Raw genomic sequence first — 22,368 nt, forward strand, 5'->3', positions numbered from 1 at the left:
TAACTTAAGGATCAAGTCTCAAACCATGTTTGGTGCCGCGGAACAGTGACAAATAAGACCCATGGGTTGGTGAGACAGAGACGCCTTCGCCCTAAGAAAAAGGAGGCCACCTAGCAAAAGACAGCCCAGCCCTACCCAATTCAAAGATCCGCGCTGCCGGCTTCAAGGCAGGATGCAGACTACAACTCCCAGCAGACACCCCGCGCGGACTGCTGACCCTCCGCTGCCACTGTGTCCTGCCGGCTGTGGCCACCACTGCCCGCCAAGGGCTAAGTCCAGGTTTTTTTCAGGTCCCGAGGTCCATCTTGTTATCACGTTTCCGAAGAGGGACTGCTAGGGGCTCTGGAGGAGAAACGGACTTTTTCGAGCAAAAATGCGGATGCAGACTATCGAATAGACGTCACTCCGAAACTGCCGATTTTCGCGCGCTTTGGCGCGGGGGGTTGTGGGTAGTGCACTCAGGCGGGACAGAAAAGCCGGGGGTCTGTGATCGCGCCACCCGCAGGGCCTGCGGGGATGTTCGAGGACGAACCCCACGCCGACGGAGCGGCGGTGGTCGCGGCGGCAGGGGAGGTGCTGCAGGCCCTGTGCCAGGAGCTGAACCTGGACGAGGGGAGTGCGGCGGAAGCCTTGGACGACTTCACCGCCATCAGGGGTACCTACAGTCTAGAGGTGAGCGGCCGCAGGTGGGGCGACCGGACCCGACCCTCCCCAGGCCCCACCCCCGCCCCGCCCCCACCCTACCTATGGGTAGGTGGGAGTTTTCCCAGCGAGAAGGGTCGCCGCCCAGCTGGGCGCCGCAGAGTGCGAAACTGAGCGGGCGAAAGTTGATCATTCTTTTTTTTCTTTTTTTTTTTTTGGCGGGAAACTGAAGTATGGAAAAGGAGTGGCTTGTGCGAGGTCACGCGCCACTCAGGGGTCCCCTAGACTCTAGATCAGACTTTTCCCCGCCAAGCGCCACAGATGTCATGACACTGTCCTGAAATCTATTAAAAAACCCAAATACTATAGTGACAAAAGCTATAATGAATTGCGTGCGTGCCGAGATATCACCGCCCAGCCCTTTAAATATGTCATCTCAGTTCTAGTTACAAGTTCTTGAATACGTTCTGTGATCCCCATTTCACAGATGAGAAGCTGAGCCCCAGAGAGGTTGTTACTGGCCCAAGGTCACAGGGTTATTGGTGGAGCCAGACTAAAGCCGTTTATTAACCTCTCCACCCGTGCGCCTCCGTAGGGCGGAGGTGTGCGTAGCTCTTTACGGCACAGCACTGCACAGCAGTTCAATCAAAGCCAATATTCGTTCAGTGCTCTCTGCTCCAAGTTCCTCCTGTCTCAGTGGGGGATACTTATATTATCCTGATGCTTTAGCACGGGGTCAGGCTATCATTATATGAAACGAAATAAAATGTAGGCTGTCATTAAATTTTTTCCAGCCATTCTTGCATTTAGTCCTTGCAACAACTCTGAACATGGCAGAGCAGTGGGTATTATACTTGCTTTCCAGGGAATAATATGAAGGCGCAGAGGATTTTCTTACTCTGGGTCATTTTTCTAATTATTATAGAAACCCAGACAAGCAAAGAATTGTGATAAAATGTATTTCCGCAATTACTCCAGTAGCCTTATACTCAGAGGCTTTCCTGATCCAAGGGGGCTGGACTAATAGAATGTTCCACTGACCTTACCCAGTGAAATAATTGCAGGATTTAAAGGTATAGAGTTGGGAATTTGGAGGTGAGTATATGTGTGTCTATATATAAGAGAAAAGGATCCAAGAGAGACTCTTCTATGTCTCCAGAGTGGGACTGGATAGACTGGGTAAAGGACAGTTGATTTGTATCCATGGGTGGCATGACAGGAGAGCTGAGGAAAGACTAAGAAATAAATAAGGGAGATTATGAATTATGGCCTCTCAGAGAAAACAAACGGATTTTTTAAAGTCTGCCACCCCAGGTCCTCATTAGTCTCTTAGTGAATAAACATTTACTGAGTGCCAACTGTAGTCAAGGTGTTAAACTAGGCACCTCTTTCAGATTCTTGAATATGCCAAGCTTGTTCCCACTTGTGTACTTTCTCCATGCCATTCCCTCTACTTGGAAACTTTTCCTTCACTGACAACTCCAGGGAAAATTGAAGAGCTAGATCTCCAGTTAGGAAGAGATGATCAGGACCTCTTAAATGTTAGATTTAGAAAGCACAGATGTATGAATTAAGATTTTGTGATTTATTCTCTCCAGTTTTTTCTTTGTTTTTGGCGAAAGGCTCTTGAAGTAGGCATTTTCATAAATCTACTGCTTCCTAAGAAACGCTCTCTCCTGTCCCTACCCCTCTCTACCTGACAAGCTCCTGCTTCATTTTCCCCTTGCCCTTTCCTGCTCCCCTTGCATTTTGATGATTTACTACTTACCAATTTTAAGTCTCTCTCTGTGAATCCTCCCCAGACCGCTAGTTCAAAATCATATTACACTATATTCTCCCACAACATGTTATTTTCATTCCTTATAGCATATATCTTGCTAATTATAGATAATATCTGTTCTTAGCTCTAGACTTGGAGTTCATGAAGTCAAAAACCATCTTTGTATTACTAAGACCTAGCATTAAGGAATTAGAATGAATAATACAGGGGGGAAAAATCAAAGCAGTAATTTTGGTACTTAAATTTGTTTTTTTTTAATGTCATTTTCATCTAGTAGCCTGTATCTACTAGCCTCTATTATTCTTGGATACTATTTCCAAATAATTCATTACTCAAGCCTTCTAAAAATACTCAATCATAAGCTTACCTGCCTCATTTAATACCGTAAGAAAATAAGACTTCCACTACTTTAAGATAGGAACACAGGGCTTTAGTTTTATTGACCACGCATATCTGCCCATCCCTTTAGGATTATCGTGAGAAATCTATCATTCTTTTTCTTCTTCTAGAGTCTGTTCTTAAAGAGGATTGGCAGAACAGTGAATAGGAACAGTAATATGTTGTGCTGTGAGATTTGCGTCTGACTCTTAAATTTCACATATAGTTCAGCAATGAAGTCACAAAGTGCTTCTAGCTTGAAGATTTCTCCAGTCTATCTCAGGAGACTTGAGTGCTGAATTCTCAGATGTCAGCTTTTTTTGTAGCATTGTAAATTAAGTTGTCTGCTAAGATAGAGAGCTATACTTACTATTTTAATGACTGGGGTAATTCCCCAAATTTTTACCTCATAAAAATGACAGTCTCCTCTATATTGTGCAAGATAGGTATTAATTTTTTATGGGTAATTCCTTTGTCATCTTTCTACTCAGTTCTTATCCTTTCTCTGCCAAACTAGTTAAAAAGGAAACAAAACTAAAATGGTAGAAAGGAACTTCAGCATCATCAAGGCCATGACTGGTGTTTTAAAATTGAAAAAGCTGAGCATTTTAAGAGAACTCTTTCAATAATATTAGATTTAGGGTATAGGTGAGAGATCTATTATTGAACTAATACTGATTTAGCATGTTACACAGGACTGAGACTAGGAAGTTTTATGCCCATTACTGCAACTAACTAAGCTTTGTAACTTTGAGCAGATATCTTCAACTCTCTGACCTGTTATATACAGAATGAAAATTAGACCCGATAATTCTAAGATCTCTTCTAGTTCTAGAATTCAAGCATTTTAACATAAAATATTTATTTTGCTGTTTCTTTTGCCTGCCAGGGAGAAGTTATACACTGGTTGGCATGTTCATTATATGTTGCGTGCCGCAAAAGTATTATTCCTACAGTTGGAAAGGGTATCATGGAAGGAAATTGTGTTTCACTTACCAGAATACTACGTTCAGCTAAATTAAGGTAAAGCACTTTAATTTTTCAAACATTTTATGTCATAAATTTAATTTTAGAATTTAATTTTTCTTTATTTTAAATCATTTAACTTCATTCTAAGTTTTTTATGTAGATATTCTTTCCCAATTCTCAACTGCCTTTCTTCTTCAAATTCTGACTTCAGCCTGAGGCCTCTATAATAAATCTTTTGTATCTATAATTTTTTTATTAATTTTTTAAAATTTGAAAAATTTGAAAATTCAACTTCATGAAAGCTTGAAAAAAATAAAAGCACAAAGAATAGCCATTTATCCTTAACCCAGATTCAGCTTTTATTAAAATTTACCCCATTTGCTTTATCATTTGATCTTTCTTTCTTAAATAATATTTTTTCTGAAACCATTTCAAAGTGGCGTACATTATAGCCCTTTACCTCTAAATACTTAAGTGTTTATTTCCTTAAATAACTACAGTACAGTTATCAACTCCAGCAATGTTAACATTGATATAATAATTTTATCTAATCTACAATAATTTCACCTATCATCTCATTCTAGTTTTGCTAGTTGATCCAGTAATGTATTTAATATCATTTTTTTTCTTTAGGAAAATGTACAATCCCCAATCTAAAATCAAATATTACATTCATTTATCACGTCTCTTTAGTTTTCTTTAATCAGGAGTATTTCCACAACCTTTGTCTTTTATGACATTGACATTTCGAAAACTATAGTCCACATAGTTTGTTAATAGATTGTTCCTCATTTTGGATTTGTCTTTTGTTTCCTTATGATTAGATGTAGGTTATACATTGCTAAATCCAAAACTACAGAAGTGATTTTGTATCCTCAGCACATCACTATCTGGAGGCACATGATATCCATCTGCCTCTCATTAGTGATATTAATTTTGATCACCTGTTCAAGGTGTTTTCCTGTTTCTCTACAGTATGGTTAATATTTTTTTCCTGGCAACTGCTAAGCAATTAGTGGGGCTTGGCTATAGCTTTTACTTGCTCTAGTATCAACCATATGGAACTAATTGCCTGGATACAAACAAAAGAAATGGAGTGATTCATATTTGGATAGGTGCTAATGTGCTTTGTTTCTTGGTTTTTTACCTGTGACAGAACTATTTGAGGTTGTTGCCTGTTTGCTATCCTGGGTTTACAGGGGAGAAGGAAATACACTTTAAAGCCCTTTCCAGAGAGGGCAATTAGGTTTCAGTTCATAGTAAATTAAAAAAATTCTCAGAATACTTTTGGTTTCTGTAAGTGGAAAAATGACAAAGTCAAGACAATTTTTAAAACTTCTATATCAATTTTTGTCATTGATGATAAAAAAGAGTGTAATTAAGATTGATAGAGTTCAGTTAATTTTTTACTTGAATAAAACTTTATCCATTGTAGTATATTAAAAAATCTGATTTATAGCTATCAATGTTTCTCATCACTGACCATATAAAATTTTTTAAATCTTTGTAATAAATGTTAGGGAAACTGAACAGAAAATAACTTAAAATTTAGAGCAGTACAAGCTCATGATAAAAATTTTAAAAAATGAGAAGAGTCCTGGAGATGATGGTGATGGTTCCACAGTGCAAATGTACTTAATGCCACCAAACTATATACTCTTAAAAATGGTTAAAATTGTAAATTTTGTTACATAGTATACTTTACCACAATGAAAAGGAGGTTTAAAATTTTTCATATAGTACAGAAAGGCTGAAGGTGGATGTGTTTCTTCTTTTTTTCACTCTCCAGAATTAACCACTATTAACAATTTACTGTTAAAAAATTGCTACTCAGAAAAAAATTTGTTTTCCATTTTCTTGGTTATTTAAAAAACATAAATGAGATCATACTACATGTATTGGTCTGCAATTGCTTTTCTTTATATTCTAGAAATCCATATCACTATATGTGGCTCTACCTCATTAATTTTTTTAATGACCGTAGAATATTTTCAGATATAAGGATTTTCATATATTTAACCATCTCCTTATTGATGGACATTTTGGTTGTATCCAGTCCTTTATGATTACAGATAAGAAAACATCATTGAAAATAAGCATTTTATATAAATTCCTGAAAGTTTAGTTGTGGATCAAAAGATACATGTTTTTTAAATGTAGATTAATAAAAAAAGAAAATTACGTGTCAACATTTTTAATTGCTAAAGGAACAGTAGGCCAGTATCATCATGTTCATTCAGACAAATAAAGAATTGCAAGTAATGTTGTTATTTGTAATTTAGGCAGTTTTCAAATTTTCAGCTTTAAATGTAATTTTAAATGATTATGTAGACCTTTGTAGACATAGTAAAATACCTATCAAATATTATTAATAAACCATACTGCAAAATACTATATAAGTATAGATTATAGGTACACATGTAAAGGAAGCAGATTTTTATTAAGTACTTACTTACCTGTGTGCCAGGCACTTTCTGTGTGCTAAGGGTTTGCATGTCTATTCATTTAATCGTAGCAGTTAATCCCATGAAATAAATCTAATTTATAGATAAGGAAACCAAGTGACCAAGAGGTTAAATTACTTCCAAGAAGCTATATTCCTAGTAAGTGGAAGAGCCTCCCAACCAAGTCTGTGCTATATTACACATTTTGACACACAAATATGTATGAGTATGTCTCCGTTTTGAATTTTACTTATATTCAACTTCAGTTTGTAAAAATAACCAAAGCAACTTCCAACTTAAAAGTTTCATGTAAAAATTTATTTTGCTATTAAGCATAGTATTAAAAAGTAGTATCTGTTTAATTTGAATTAATTCATTTTAATAAAGACATCTGCATTTCTTTACTGAGAAGTAATTTTTCCAAATTTTTTAACAAGTTTTCAGTAACTTGTGATTTAAATCGTGATGACTTTTATTTATTTTTTTCCTATTGTAATAGAACCCAAATGAAAAATTTAGTTCATTAAAAATTATTTTTTGTGCATTTTAATTGGAATATTGATGATGGTAAATTTTTACAAAGTAATTTTCTTTTTTATCTTTTGAGTGCCATTAAAATTCAGTAGTGTGTTGCTTTTGGGACATATGCCCCACATTTATGATCCCTGCTCTATATATTTGTATTTGTTGTGTGAGTGCGATAAAATATACATAACACACAATTTACAAGTTTAACCACTTTTAAGTGTACAGGTCATTTGGTAATAAGTGTATTTAAATTGTTGTGCAACCATCACCATCATCCAGCTCCAGAAATTTTTCATCTGAAAAGTTTTGAACCGAAACTGCATAACAGTAACTTCTTTCTTCTCTTTCTAACCCTGGGTAACCTCCATTCTACTTTTTTTGTCTCTAAATTTGACTTCTCTAGGTACCTCATATAAATGGAATCATACAGTATTTGTCCTTTTGTGACTGGCTTATTTCACAGCTTATGAACACTTAGCATAATGTCTTTAAGGAAATGGCTGATTCAAAAGCTAGGGCAGACCTACTTTTATTTTCTCTCTCTTTTTTAAATATTAAATTTATTGGGGTAACATTGGTTAATAACATATATAAACTTCAGATGTACAACTTTATAATACAACATCTGTATACTCTATTGCATGCTTCCCACCTGAAGTTGTCTTTCTGTCACCATATATTTGACCACCTTTACCCTTTTCAACTTCCTCCTACCTCTGATAACCACCATTCTATTGTCTGTATCTGTGAGTTTGGTTTTTTGTTTGTTAAATTTTTGCTTTTTATTTTATATCCCACATCTGAATGAAATCATATAGATTTTGTTCTTCTCTGACTTATTTCATGTAGCATTAATACACTCAAACCTTTTTTTTCCTAATGAACCCAGATTATTACATCAGAAAGTAAAGAAGTGCTCAAAAGAATGTTGGTGACATATCCAAGGGACATAGGTGCTAACTTGTAAAGGTTCCTATTAGTAGCCAAATCTGGGATAATTTGAGTATCAAAATGAATAGAGTCTACAGACATGTTACCCTGAACACTCCCGATTCTGTCTGATCTCAGAAGCTAAGCAGGGTCGAGCCTGATTAGTACTTGGATGGGAGACCACCTAGGAAGACCAGGTGCTGTAGGCTTTAAAAAAAAAAATGAATAGAGATAGTAATGGATTATAATTATGTAATGACCACTAATTCAAAATCTGCATTTCCATGGTGATTCTGGAACCAAGTTATTTCATAGCACATGGAGTGAGGTTTTTGGGGGTATTTTTGCTTATTTATTTATTTTTTAATAAATTCAGGCTTTTAATAAAGATTTTTAGGCATAAATAAAATGTTTCCTTTTCATCCATTATATGGATTCATTTTAAAGTTGTTTTTTTTTTCTATTTGTTTAATACAGTTTAATACAGTTTTTTAGTAAAATGAAGAAGTGGATGGACATGTCAAACCTTCCGCAAGAATTTCGAGAACGTATAGAAAGGCTAGAAAGAAATTTTGAGGTGTCTACCGTAATTTTCAAAAAATTTGAGCCGATTTTTTTAGATATATTTCAAAATCCATATGAAGAGCCATCAAAATTGTTTCCACGAAGCAGGAAGCAGAGGTGAGATCCTTAATCCTTATATAATTGACATAAAAATTATGTTATCATCTTAGTAAGGGAATTTGCATTTTTAAAAGTCTGCTTTTTATCAGAGGTATCCATTTGCAATAAAACTTAAATTTCTATTAAAATCCATTTCTAATCACCCATGTCTAGAAATTCAAAGTGATACCTTCACTTATTTTTGCATGTTCTCATTATTTTATGCAAATTAGAAAGCCTTATTTAAGTTTATTTAAATGAACCATAGCTCGTACTATGTGAATAGAATTTTATATGTAATTTGACTTTATGGTTTGCTATTCATATTTGCTGTTTCAATTTAAATGACAAGTGTGGAGTGATATTTAGCAAATTAGTCATATAAAAGTACATTTTTTTCCCCCTTTTCAGGAGGAGTCCTTGCAGTGTTAAGGAGCTCTTTAATTTCTGTTGGACGCTCTTTGTTTATACTAAGGGTAAGGTGATACTTTCCATAGTTTTACATTTCTAATGTGGGAACTTGGTACTACTTGATATGAGAGGTTTCTGGGTTTTGTCTCTCTCTCTCTTTTTTTTTAACAAAGGTAATTTTCGTATGATTGGAGATGATTTAGTAAACTCTTATCATTTACTTCTGTGCTGCTTGGATCTGATTTTTGCCAATGCCATTATATGCCCAAATAGACGAGACTTACTAAATCCATCATTTAAAGGTAAGACCTTAATTATTTTTGAAAACCAATTATCAGGTTTTAGAAAACAAGTTTAAAAGTTGACCATATTCTTTTGTCCCCCCTGTTGCTCTTTATACCCTGTCAAACTAGGTTTACCATCTGATTTCCCTAATGCTGACTTCAGGGCTCCTGAAGAACCTCCTTGTATCATTGCTATACTGTGTGAACTGCATGACGGACTTCTAGTGGAAGCCAAAGGAATAAAGGAACACTACTTTAAGCCATATATTTCAAAACTTTTTGACAGAAAGGTACAGTATTTATAATTGTAATTAAATGACTGGGATTTTTAGAGGTCAGGAGCAGCAAGCTTGAAAGTAAAGACAATGTTGTAAGCAAGTTCTCAGCATTATAGGACCCAGGGTCAAGATTTCCAGGTTTCAGTCTCTGTCATGATGCAGAATTGGTTTGTGATCTTCTGTGATTTAAGAAACTGAGCTGTTGAAGAATATAACTATGTACTGTCAAGTAATTACATCAGAGATAATTGTAGTAGGTTATGATAAAGAATTATGAAAAGCAGGAGGTCAGAATAAGTTAATTTACTGCCACAATTTGAATAATTGCTGACTGTTTACTAAAAGTAGGACAATGTATAACAACTGTCTATTTAATTCCATGTAAATAGAGCAGAAAATCCCTAATAGTTTTGTAGCCACTTGCAGGCTACCTGCATGCATTTGTTTTTTTCTCAAGAATTTACTTAGCTATTTCTATATTTATAAAATGACTTGTTTATTTGGGTCTCAATTTCTTACTTACCTAATATTGAGCTATTTAATCCAGCTAGGCCTTGAGTTTTCTCTTTGGTAAAAAAAAGGGGGGTTGGATTAGGTCATCACTGTGGTCCCCCTCTTTGCCAATATCATAAGATATTTCTCTAAGCACAAAGTCTTCCCTAACTGGGTTCTTTACCTCTTAAGCAAATTTTTGTATTTAGTCTTATCTTTTCTAAAATATACCTACATGTATACTCTTGTGTGTGTGTGTGTGTGTGTGTGTGTGTGTATTTGTATCATGGCTCCTTATCTGTATGTTAAATATCTCCAGTAAACTTCTAAAGGAACTTAAGGATTATGTCTGTCATGCTTTGCAAAAGTAGCACACTAGTGGTCTCTGGGTATGATGACCACACACCTTGGTTTGCCTGGATTATCTGGTGTTTGGCTATTGTCAGCCTACTTATGATCGCAGCTCCTTTCACTCCAAAAGCATCCTAGTTTGGACAATGGTCCTCCTGCCCATGGGGCACACATGTTTTGTTTGGCCTGTGTAGGGTGTAGTTCTGTTTTATGTGTATTTGTTTTATAACAACTACCAGTATAAAAATTTAGATGAATGTCATGTTTTTATGTGTATATTCATATGTTTAATTATATGATGTTACAACATTCTTCCCAGATTTTAAAAGGAGAATGCCTCTTGGACCTTTCCAGTTTTACTGATAATAGGTAAGTATCTAGCACTAATGATGTCTAGTACTATAGGCTATCAATAATGATCTGTTGCAATTTAAGTGAAGCATTTTATCAAGGTAACTCCTCCAAATCAAGTTCCTGTTGTTTTAGTGGCATTGAGTGGGTGTTGTCACCAAACCTTGATGTCTTTAAGCACATTTTAAAAAACCATTGTCACTTAAAACAGCTCCTCTCCAAAGAAAGACATAAACAGACCCAGTGACTTCTGTGTTTGAGTTTATATTCTTTTATTAATCAAATGTTGGCAAATTCAGAATGTGCTTATATTTCAAAGCTACTATTGTTCAATGATCAGATCTTAATTAGGTTCATTTAGTTTTCAGATTAAGTATATATTCTCTTTTGCTCACCTTCCTAAGTAATTTATTGCTGTGTATGTGAATGTGAAGAATGTCAATCAGATAGGAATTTCTGATATCGTCTTATGTGCAGATTTAATGAAAATTAGAAAGTCATCAGCTTTTCCATGCTATAGAATCTAAATTTATCTTCACATCAAGATAGATCCATTGTATTTTATTGTATTATTTAGTTTTATTGTAGCAGCTTAAAGTAATTCTCTTTTCAGCAAAGCAGTGAACAAGGAGTATGAAGAATATGTTTTAACTGTTGGTGATTTTGACGAGAGGATATTTTTGGGAGCAGATGCAGAAGAGGAAATTGGAACTCCTCGAAAGTTCACTGGTGACACCCCATTAGGGAAACTGACAGCACAGGTTAATTTGGAGTGTAACCTTCAACAACACTTTGCAAAAGTAATATAACCTAGCCTGGCCTCAGTCTTGAATGATCTTTTTCTCTCTGTGTGTGACTCTGCTAAAAGCAGAAGCATCTTTCAAGTTAAATCTTGAGTTTCTTCTACTAATTCATATTTCCCATGAAGGTTTAAAAGGTAATTTCTAAAACTATGGCATTTAGTATTTTTACTATTCTTGCTATTTTTCATGTTTTAGATATATTTTCCCAGAACACCTGGGTTTTTCAGTAGAGTATGTACTTTGGACATAAAGAAGGATTTATGTTTTCTTACCATTCTTTCTTTGCCTTACTTTAGCTACAGTTCTGTTGCTTTAAAATTTAGTTTGTTTTCTTACCTATGGCGAACTATGTACTCTTCCCAAATTTCAGCCATATAACACTGGACTTGATATTAACAACCAAGACTTAATTCTGTATTTATGTATAAAATGGGTTTGGAGGATGAGCTCTAATGAAAAAATCACTAGTCTAGAAGATAGAAAACCTAAGTCTGATTCCAAGCTCTGCCATTAACTTTGTCACCTTAAGTTTTTTACCTTCTCTGTGCCTGCTCCTTGTATGTAAAATGCAAATGTGTATGTTATATTTCAAATGAATGTTAGGAAGAGAAAATGAGATCATAGATAGTAAGTACTTTGAAAAAGTGTTACTCAAATGTAAGGATGTTATTAGCATAATAATGTTACCAAAAATTTGGTGGTTAACCAGGAGAGGGAGGAGAAAGTAACTTCTTAAATATAAATAGAGAAGATGGTATATGTACTGAATTAAACACATCATGAGGGGTAAGGTAACTTTTTAACCTCACAGATTTTTCTTTTTTGACAGAAAACATCATTTGCACCTTCTACCCCACTGACAGGACGGCGATATTTACGAGAAAAAGAAGCAGTCATTACTCCTGTTGCTTCGGCCACCCAAAGTGTGAGCCGGTTACAAAGTATTGTAGCTGGACTGAAAAATGCACCAAGTGAACAACTTATAAATATTTTTGAGTGAGTATAATATTATTATTTTTCTAAATGTCCTTTTTAAATTAGATTCTGTATTCCATTCCTTTTTCAATATATTCAGAATTCTTAAGATAGGAGATATACATTTGGCAAGTTTTACTATACCATTTCAATCATAAAGTATATTGGCCTAAAATTAGATAGAAATACCTACTAAAAATTAGATTTGATATTATTTCATATTATTACAGACTTTTAAGTATAAACACATCTTAAAGGTTATTGAACTCTGACATTCCACTCTTATAACAACCCCAAGGTTATGCATTATTGTCTTTCTTTTTCAGTGTCTTTAAATGGGTTCAATTTAAATGCCCATCAGATGGAGAACTTATTACATGTAGATGGTGCAGCCATAAAATGGAATTTTATGCAGTCGTTTAAGAAGAAAGGGGCAAATTTCCTAGTGAAGATGATAAAATGGAGTCAGATCAGGGAACCTTCTTTCTTAATACCTAATGAAATAAGAGAATAGTAAAAACCAGCAAAATCTTTACCAGTAGCAACCAAAGAAGGTGAGGGATACGATTTCATGCTATAAATTTTCAAAGTGGTTGTCAACAAAGGAAATGGATAATTCTGGTATTCCCATCTCCAAGAATGCTCATTAATACCCAGGTGTGGAGAGAAACAAATGGAGTGAGTAGACAGGTGGGTAAAATGTCAGAAACCTCCCCAAGTAAAAGTCCCTGTATACCACCACTAAGATCATGGCAGAAATGTGAAAAACTCCCAAGGCCTGCCATTTTCTAAGGTGCCATACTAATTTGGAAACAGATCCTCATAGAACTAGAAGATATCCCTGACTATGTATAGTAAAGCCTGGAATGAAGACATTTCACTAAATCTCAAAAGAGAAATCAAAGCCTTGGTCCTCTAGCAAAAGCTGAACATAGCAACTGAGCTCTACCCCTAATCCCTAAACCTTCAGTCTACAGAAAAGTGGACAGAACAGTCCCCAGCCTCAAACACAGTTTAGAAGTTAAGCAGATTACAGGTAAAGTAGGAAGGCTGTTATGAAGATCTCACATAACATTTGACTAAATAGATCTGGACTGAACTCCCCATTTAAGCATGAACAAGGTGAAAAGAAGTGGCAAGTCAAATATAGCAAAAGAGAAGGAAGGAAGGAAACAATGCAAAAGACAAAGAACCTAGAAACAAATAAATGGAAGACATTCCATGTTCATGGATTGGAAGATTTAATGTTAAAATGTCCATATTTCCCAAAGCAATCTACAGATTCAATGTAGTCAATATCATATCCCAAATACATTTTTTCAAAGTAGAAAAAAATCGAAATTCATATGGAATTTCAAAGGACCTTTAATAGCCAAAATAATCTTGAGAAAGAACAAAGCTAGAGGCCTCACACTTCCTCATTTCAAAACATACTACAAAGCTACAGTAGTCAAAACAGTATGGTATTGACATAAGGACAGACATATAGACCAATGCACAGACTAGAGAGCCCCAATATAAATTTTCCTGTATATGGTCAAATGATCTTTGACAAGGGTGCCAAGACCACACTGTGGGGAAAGGATAGTCTTTTCCGCAAATGGTGTTGGGAAAATAGGATGTCTATATGCAAAAGAATGAAAGTGGACTCTTATCTTACACCATATATAAAAGTTAACTCAAAATAGATTAAAGACCTTAACATGAGACCTGAAACTATACATCTAGACGAAAACAGGAAGAAATCTTTGTGGCATTGGATTGTGCAATGATTTATTGGATATGACACCAAAAGTACAAGTAACCAAAGCAAAAATAGACAAATGGGACTACATTAAACTCAAATACTTCTGTATAGCAAAGGAAATAACAGGGTAAAAGACAGTCTATTGGAATAGGTGAAAGTAATGTGAACCATATATCAGATAAGGGGTCGATGGCCAGAGTATATAAAGAACTTCTACAATTCAATAACAAAACAATGCCCCCCCCCAAATCACCTAATTAAAAAGTGGCCAAATGACTTAGATAGACATTTTCCTAAAGAAGATATACAAGTTGCCAGCAAGCATATGAAAAAAATTCTGAACATAACTAATTATCAGGGAAATACAAATTAAAACCACAATGAAATATCCCTTCACACCCATTAGAATGGCCATTATCTAAAACAGGAAATTAGAAGTGTTGAGTATGTAAAGAATTTGGAACCCTGGCACACTGTTGGTGAGATAGTAAAATGGTATAGCTGATGTGGAAAACAGTATGGAGGTTCCTTAAATAATTAAAAATAGAATTTATATGACCTAGTTATACCACTCCTAAGTATATATCCAAAAGAATTGAAAACAGCATCTCAAAGATACTAGCATACCCAAATTCATTGCAGCATTACTTAAAATAACCAGGATATGGAAACAACTTACATATCCTATCAGTGGGCGAATGAGTAAAGAAAATGTAAATACAATGGAACATTCAGTCTTCAAAAGAAGGAAATCCTGTCATGCTACAACATAAATGAACCTTAAGGATACTATGCTAAATGAAATTAGATACTGCTGTGCAGCATCTAAAGTGATTGGATTGATAGAAACAGAAAGTAGAGTGGTGGTTGCCAGGGGTTGAGGGAGGGGGAAATGAGTAGTCGTTCAGTGGGAACAGAGTTTCAGTCATGCAACATGAAAATGTTCAAGAGATCTATTTCACAACAGTATGCACATAGTTAGCAATACTATAATGTACACTTAAAAATTAAGAGAGTAAATTCGTTATGTTTTTTACAACATAAAACAAGATAAAGAACCTAGTTAGAAGAAAAAAAATTCAAGGAGCAGAGTTTTGCGTTAGAAGAACTTGATAAGAACATATTTTCACCACGTATAATACCTACCTCTCCAAATATGATACTGGTCTGTTTGAACATGCTGAGTAGGAGTGCCGAGCCCTGCACTAACTATTTGGCTTTGGACAAATCACTTTCTTTTTCATAGTCTTGGATTTCTTTGTCATTTCTGAATTTGGTAGAAAGGTAACAATATAAAAGAAACAGGGTTAATTGCTTCTTGCCAAGTATCTTCCTTTTTAATGCTGTATTTGTCTATTTGTTATTCTTTTGGTTTAGATAAGAACTACATGCAGTTTATTGTTCCTATCATAAGTGGGTGTGTGTGTAAACAGTGTCACATCATCTTTCTATTTTGAATCTTAAGATTTATTGAAGTGTAGTTTATATACAGTAGTTCTTTTCACTGTATAGTTGTATGAAATACAGTTGTAGAGTTGACAAATATATAACAGTTGTGTAACAATCACCACCATAATCAAGACATAGAATAGTATCATTATCCCCCCAAATTTGTAGTCAACCCCTGTGCCATCCCCAGCCTCTCACAAACATTGATATGTTTTCTGTCCCTATAATTTTGTCTTTTCTAGAATGTCACATAAATATAAGCATAATATAGAAGACATCGACTCTTCTAATGTTGAAATTCCAAAACACTATGCCAGCTGATTTTATTTAGAGGCTGTAGAGTTGTTTGAAATATTCTATGTTTACATGTTTAGGTTTACAACTGAGAATAGAACTCTGGTCACTAAAATCCAAACTAAACCAAACAAAAATTCTTGAAAGAAGGAATGTGGGTAGTCTGGGATTTTTTTTTCCTGGTAATTGGGTTCCTGTTTTATTTCATAGATCTTGTATGCGTAATCCTATGGAAAACATTATGAAAATAGTGAAAGGAATAGGAGAGACTTTCTGCCAACACTATACTCAATCAACAGATGAACAGCCAGGATCTCACATAGGTAAGAAGACAAAACTAAATTTGACACAGCATTGAAAGTAGACAGATGGTCCCCCCAAAATTAGAAATTCAAGTTTTTTCCTTTGCTATTCTTAATTTATCAGATTTAAGTTTTGTTCTTTGGTCCTTAACAGCTGCATTCATTAGCACATTTCTTTTCTTTTTCTCCTTATAGACTTTGCTGTAAACAGACTAAAGCTTGCAGAAATTTTGTATTATAAAATATTAGAGACTGTAATGGTTCAGGAAACACGAAGACTTCATGGAATGGACATGTCAGTAAGTAAATCTGCTTTCTCAGCCACTGGCAAGGTCCAGAAATCCTAAGCCTGGAAACAGTGTATTGAGAGGCTCTATAATACATTGTGGGGGTCAGCGGTTAATGGCAAAGTTAGCAAAGATGACATATTACTTGGCCGTAGTTGTCTCTGGCACATCCAGAGCTAGCCACCTCTAGGCAAAAACGTGAAATATGTAAAATTTGTCTTTGGTACACCATCAGTACACATTCAGGTCCTTTATTTTATTCTCCATTCCCAGCCAACTAATAATGATTAGGCCAACTAATAATTAAGATATTTGCCCATACTTCCCAGGGATTTTAGAGGAATTAAATCTTGGTGGATTTTTTTGAAAAATTGCTTCATTTTCTTTGAAAATTTGATCAAATCTGACCACTCTCTTCAGTAGCTACTTAAAGGAATTTTTCTAAGAAGTCCAACCTGTCCTATGATCGATTAGTTTCCTCACCCTCCCTCTTAAGAGTCTTCTGACCTTCAATTCTAATGGGAACAAGTTGATATCTAGGGGTGCTGCATAACTATTATAATAAAATTTATCTTTGTTTTCACCCTGGAAATTTTCATCTCTCTTCTTTGTTGTTCTCCTTTTTCCTAGATTACATGTCTTTCTCTTTCATAATCTATGCTAATATTTGATAAAACATATCCTTCTTCTAGAGATTCCTGAGAAAGAAGTAAATTTTCAAATTTTTATTTTGGAATAATTATAGATTTACAGAAAGTTGTAAAGTATTGCAGAGAGGTCCCATGCACCTAGTTTTCACCAGCGGTTACATTTTACATAATACAATATCAAATTAAGAAACTGACATTGGGATAATGTATGCCTCTTCCTCTTAAGCATTGTATCACATGTGTAGATTATATAACTGCCACCAAAATCAAGGTACAGAACTGTTCTGTCACAGTAAAGATCTCCCTCCTACTGCTCCTTTATAGTCACACTCACTCCTTTCAGCCACCAGTCTGTTTTCCATTTCTACATTTTTGTAACACTGACTACATGAGTTCAATTCTTTTTAATTTGTTGAGGTTTATTTTATGACATAGGACATAGTGTAGCTTTGTAAATTGAAAAGAATGTATATTAGGCTGCTGTTGGGTAGAATGTTCTGTAAATGTCAATTCCGTTCTGTTGGCTTATGGTGTTACTGAGTTCTTCCGTATCCTTGCTATTTTTCTGTCTAGTTCTACCAGTTATTGAGAGAATGGTGTTGAAGTCTCCAGATATAATTATGAATTTATCTATTTCTCCTTTCAGTTCTATCAGGTTTTTTTTAATTCACATAGTTTGAAGCTCTTCTGTTTGATGCATACAAATCAAGGATTGCTGTGCAAGAATTCTTGGTAAATTAATCATTTTATCATGATAAAATGTCTAAAATGTCTCTCTTTAAACCTGGTAATTTTCCTTCTTCCAAAGTTTATCTGATATTTATAGCCACTCCTGTTCTCTTGATTAATGTTTGTATGATAGATCTTTTTATATCCTTTTGTTTTCAAGCCAGCTGTATTATTGTCTTTGAAGTGAGTTTCTTGAAGGCAGCATAGAATTGAGTCATGTGTTTTTATCTACTCTGTCAGTCTCTTTTAGTTAGTAAATTTAGACCACTTAACATTTAATTAATTGGTATGTTACGACATAAGCCTGCCATTTTATTTGTTGTTTTCAATTTGTTCTGCTTTTTATTTCTCTTTTTTTTTTAACTTACTTTCCTGTGGATTACTTGAACATTTTTTGACTAGAATCTCTTTGTATTGATTTTTTTAGTGGTTGCTCTAGGCATTACATCATATATACATAACTTCACAGTCCACTGTTACAGACATTTTACCAGTTCAAGTAAGGTGTGAAAACTTTACCTTGCCTTAAGTCCCCTTTTTAAAACTCTTCATAAATGTATTTTAGACTCACATTTGATTGTTGTCTGTGTATGGAATTCTATATTGACAATCATTTTCCTTCATGATTTTCAAGACATCGCTCCATTATCTTCTAGATTCCAGTCGCTAATTTGAAGTCCAATGGCATTCTAATTCTCAGTTTTGATATGTGATCGTGTTTACTTTCTAGAATTTTAGTATCTTGATAAAATGTCTCTCTTCTGATGTTCTGAAATCTATAATGAAATGCCTTATTGTTGGTCTTTTTATTCATGTGTTAGATATTCCTACAGAATTGCTCTTTCATTCCTGAAATTTTTGTCTTGTGGTTTTGGGTAATTTTATTGCATTATTTCTTAGATAATATATTGCCTACCGATGTATCTCTCTGGAACTTTTATTTTTTAGATGAGGGAACTTGGATTGATCTTATTTTCTTCTCTGTTTTTTCATTTCTTTGTCTTTTTGTTCTAAGTCTAAGGATATTCAACTTTTCATCATCCAATCCTGATGAAATTTTTATTTTAGCTATATTTTCATTTCTAAGATCTCTTTTTTGCTTTCTGAGATTATTAATTGAGATTTCTTTGAGGTTTTCTCTTGTTGCCTACATTATCTGTTTCCTCTGAGTTTCTTTCCTGTATGTTTTGTATCTTTATCTTTCAATTGGAGGCTTTCCTCAAATGTTGGATTATTCTTAGATGTTCACTTATATTTGAATGAGGCACCAAAAATGAAACATTAATAAACCATTACATTGACAAAACAGTTTGGTTCAAAGTTATGTGTGCAAGAGTGGGCCTAAAAGTACAACAGCCTCGGGTGATCATGTAGTATCGGACCCTCAACTATTGGTGTTCTTAAACGGTTTTCGGTAATATTTCAGTTTCTTTAGAGAAGTATCTGCTAATCTCTTGCCTTGCTGTTGGTGTTGTGGAACAGAACAAGGAAGGGAATTGTGGTCTCACAATTCAGTCTGCATACTGTCACCTAAATCCTTAGTCTCTTCTATGGCTCATATTCTTTAGTTCAGAGTCTCTTTAGTTCAGTTCTATAAAGAATAATTCTTCAGATCCCTGTTGGGATAGACTAAAGGCCTGACATCTGACTCTTTACAGTGGGGGGTTGGGTAGGTAGTTCTAACTACTACAGATTTTCAGATCTTCTGTCCTTATTGACCTCTGGCCCAACCCCTACTTTCTATTCTGCCTGTGCCTTCAGTTGCTTTGTTTCTTCCCAGGTTGCCTAGAGTGGACTCATCTGTTTTAAGTATCTCTCTTCAGGCCCTCACGTTTGACTGTCCGACTTTCTACTGAATGATTTGTCATCTTCCCATCCCCTTCCAGGTTTCATACGTTATGGTTTGCAGTTACGGATGACTCCTAGTTTTTTCCAAAATAGTTTCTGTTTCTTATTCTCTTTGTTGACTTGGAATGATTTTTTTTCCTTTTTTTTTTTTTTTTTTTTAATGTGTACAGCACCTGGTCTTCCTAGGTGGTCTCCCCCATCCAAGTACTAACCAGCCCCAACCCTGCTCATCTTCAGAGATCAGATGAGATCAGGCATGTTCAGGGTGACATGGCCATAGACTGAAGTGATATTTTAAAGAAGGATGGCAACAAACAGCATGTTTAAAACTGAAAACTGGTGTTAAATCTTAAACTCAATGATGGACCAGGACGTTCTCTTCTTAGTAAACTATTTCTTTCTCTGAGCTTTTTAAAGTCTTAGCTATCATGTTATAATACCTTCGATTTTAGTGTTTCGATTAATAAACCCTTATGTTGACAAAACACTTGTCATAAAACTGTCATTTTAAAAAGGGAGCCAATCCTAATGCTTTTCTCTTGATGATGGGAATATTGACAATTTTATTATTTACTCAATTTTCAAAGCAGACTGTAGCGTATGCCTCATTTAAATATATCTACCACTGAGCAGGATTATGTATTATAAGAAAACTTACCAATTTGTGAACTCAAAATTTTTATCTTTGATAATCTAGTATAATATAATGTGCACAAGTTATTTTACCTTGTTTCTATAGTCTTCTTTATAGAATTGTAAAGGCAGAAATTGCTAGAAATATTAAACTGTGGTCTTTCTCTTCTTTAAGGTTCTTCTAGAGCAAGATATATTTCATCGTTCCTTGATGGCCTGTTGTTTGGAAATTGTGCTCTTTGCCTATAGCTCACCTCGTACTTTTCCCTGGATTATTGAAGTTCTCAATTTACAACCATTTTATTTTTATAAGGTGCGACAAAAACAAAGTTCTTTTGTGGTATACCTCACATGAGCATCCTATTTATTTTAGTGCTGAAGAAACAAGCTGTAGTGATGTTTGAAAACTCTTTCCAGAGGTATTCTGAAAACATATATTCCTTTAAGTGGAATCAAGGACAAAGGAGATGGATGAGGATATATGAAAAATAAGCCAATCTCAGCTTCAGTTCGTTTTCCCATTACTGACTTGCATGATCAGGAGCTAAGTAGTTAACTTCGAATTGTCGTATTTATGAATGAAAATCGTAATCCTGTTAAATAGGTGCATGGTAAAGAACAAAAAGTCTTCTGGCCAGGGGAAAGAAAAGGTCTGTAATTAATTATGGTTATCTGTAGATAATGAAGCTGTAATAACAGATTGTGGTTCTTCCCCAAGTTTGAGCTAATTCAGTGTGGATGAATCTTATTATTTACTTACCCTATTTTTCTGCTAGAACTATTTTTATTAACCTTTTTTCTTAAGTCACAACATAGAGGTCACAGCTATGACAACATTTAATGTTACCCAGTGTCCAAATTTAAGACTGAAGCTACTGTGACACTAAATGGCATGACGTAGTTAATCTTTTATTATCTGGGCTACTTTCAAGCTATTGATGATAGAAAGTTAGTTTGAAGAGTTACATTTTTATACCTAAAATACGACTAAAGTTGTAGGAAATGCAGATCATCGGAAAGCTTATTTATTTGAATTGTTAACCAAGTAGGATTTAAATATTTTTTTGATTTCTTAGGGACAGTTGTTTCTGCATATTTACTTTAATGTCGATGTGTGTATTCAGCTTTTCTATTAGGAAATATATATAATTTTATTTAAGGAAAAGTTGTTTTTCCCCTCACCTAATAGCAGTTTATTTTTATTTATAACATCCTTTTTTCATTTAAGATGTTAGATGCTTTTGTTTTTAACCACATAAATAATTTATACTTCTTTAATAAAAACAGAAGATACACAAATGTAAAAATTAAAACTACATATAATCTTAGTTATAAATAATAGTATTAATTTTCTTTGTGTAACTGTTTTAGATATTTACTCTTACTGAAATAGAATTATAGTATATGTAAACAAAATTTCTTTTAAATATCTTCTTTTGAGCTATTGGGAAGAATAGTCTGAGAAGTGGCAGTAAATTCAAAATAGCTCTGGACTTGGAAACCAGTGCCTGACTTTTACCACTATTGGGCTTTGACCAGTTTTCACCTATAATGCCTCAGTTTTCCATGTATAAAAGAAAACAGAAACAAATGTATGTGAAAATGTTTTGAAGATCTAAAAACTCCTTTATAATTAAAATATATTAATAAGCCATGAAATTATGGTTCAAAGATATCATTGCTTCTATGTAATTGAGACCAGAGCTAGCCCTACATGTAGGCCTAGTTTAGAATTGACTACTTGAGATTACGCTACCTTCTAAATATTCTTGTCTCCAGGTTATTGAAGTGGTGATTCGCTCAGAGGAGGGACTTTCAAGGGACATGGTGAAACACCTGAACAGCATTGAAGAACAGATTTTGGAGAGTTTAGCGTGGAGTCATGATTCAGCACTGTGGGAGGCTCTCCAGACTTCTGCAAACAAAGTTCCTACTTGTGAAGAAGTGAGTCAGGGCAAGGCTGATAATCCTGTCATTTTATAAAATAATAGCTTTATTGAGATATAATTCACATACCATAAAGTTCATCCATTTAAAGTGTACAAATCGGTGGCTTTTAGTATATTCATAGATGCAGTTGTTACCACTGTCAATTTATGAATATATTAATCATCTCAGGAGGAAACCACACCCTTTAACTATTACTTCCC

The 22,368-nt window shown here is 34.6% G+C and overlaps 1 protein-coding gene and 2 pseudogenes across 3 annotated transcripts in view; 2 read left to right on the forward strand and 1 right to left on the reverse strand.

Annotated features, from left to right (window-relative positions):
- Positions 1-349: 349 nt before the first annotated feature.
- RBL1 (RB transcriptional corepressor like 1) overlaps positions 350-22,368 on the forward strand; it is a 50,932-nt gene continuing 28,913 nt past the window's right edge. Inside the window, exons 1-13 of one of the 3 annotated variants that reach the window (XM_036229432.1) lie at positions 350-672; positions 3,690-3,823; positions 8,149-8,352; positions 8,746-8,810; positions 8,919-9,047; positions 9,159-9,319; positions 10,470-10,519; positions 11,115-11,301; positions 12,134-12,300; positions 15,980-16,092; positions 16,267-16,370; positions 20,394-20,531; positions 21,998-22,162. In XM_036229432.1, the coding sequence (XP_036085325.1) occupies positions 517-672; positions 3,690-3,823; positions 8,149-8,352; positions 8,746-8,810; positions 8,919-9,047; positions 9,159-9,319; positions 10,470-10,519; positions 11,115-11,301; positions 12,134-12,300; positions 15,980-16,092; positions 16,267-16,370; positions 20,394-20,531; positions 21,998-22,162 (1,773 nt within the window). In that variant the 5' untranslated portion in view covers positions 350-516. Of the gene's footprint in view, positions 673-3,689; positions 3,824-8,148; positions 8,353-8,745; positions 8,811-8,918; positions 9,048-9,158; positions 9,320-10,469; positions 10,520-11,114; positions 11,439-12,133; positions 12,301-15,979; positions 16,093-16,266; positions 16,371-20,393; positions 20,532-21,997; positions 22,163-22,368 lie in introns of all 3 variants that reach the window. The other 2 variants (XM_036229433.1, XM_036229434.1) reach the window with 2 other exon arrangements.
- LOC118610147 lies at positions 7,762-7,880 on the forward strand (annotated as a pseudogene).
- Positions 19,747-19,867, reverse strand: LOC118610560 (annotated as a pseudogene).

The sequence above is a fragment of the Rousettus aegyptiacus genome, unplaced genomic scaffold, assembly GCF_014176215.1.
Source record: "Rousettus aegyptiacus isolate mRouAeg1 unplaced genomic scaffold, mRouAeg1.p scaffold_m13_p_12, whole genome shotgun sequence".
NCBI classification, from domain to species: Eukaryota; Metazoa; Chordata; class Mammalia; order Chiroptera; family Pteropodidae; genus Rousettus; species Rousettus aegyptiacus.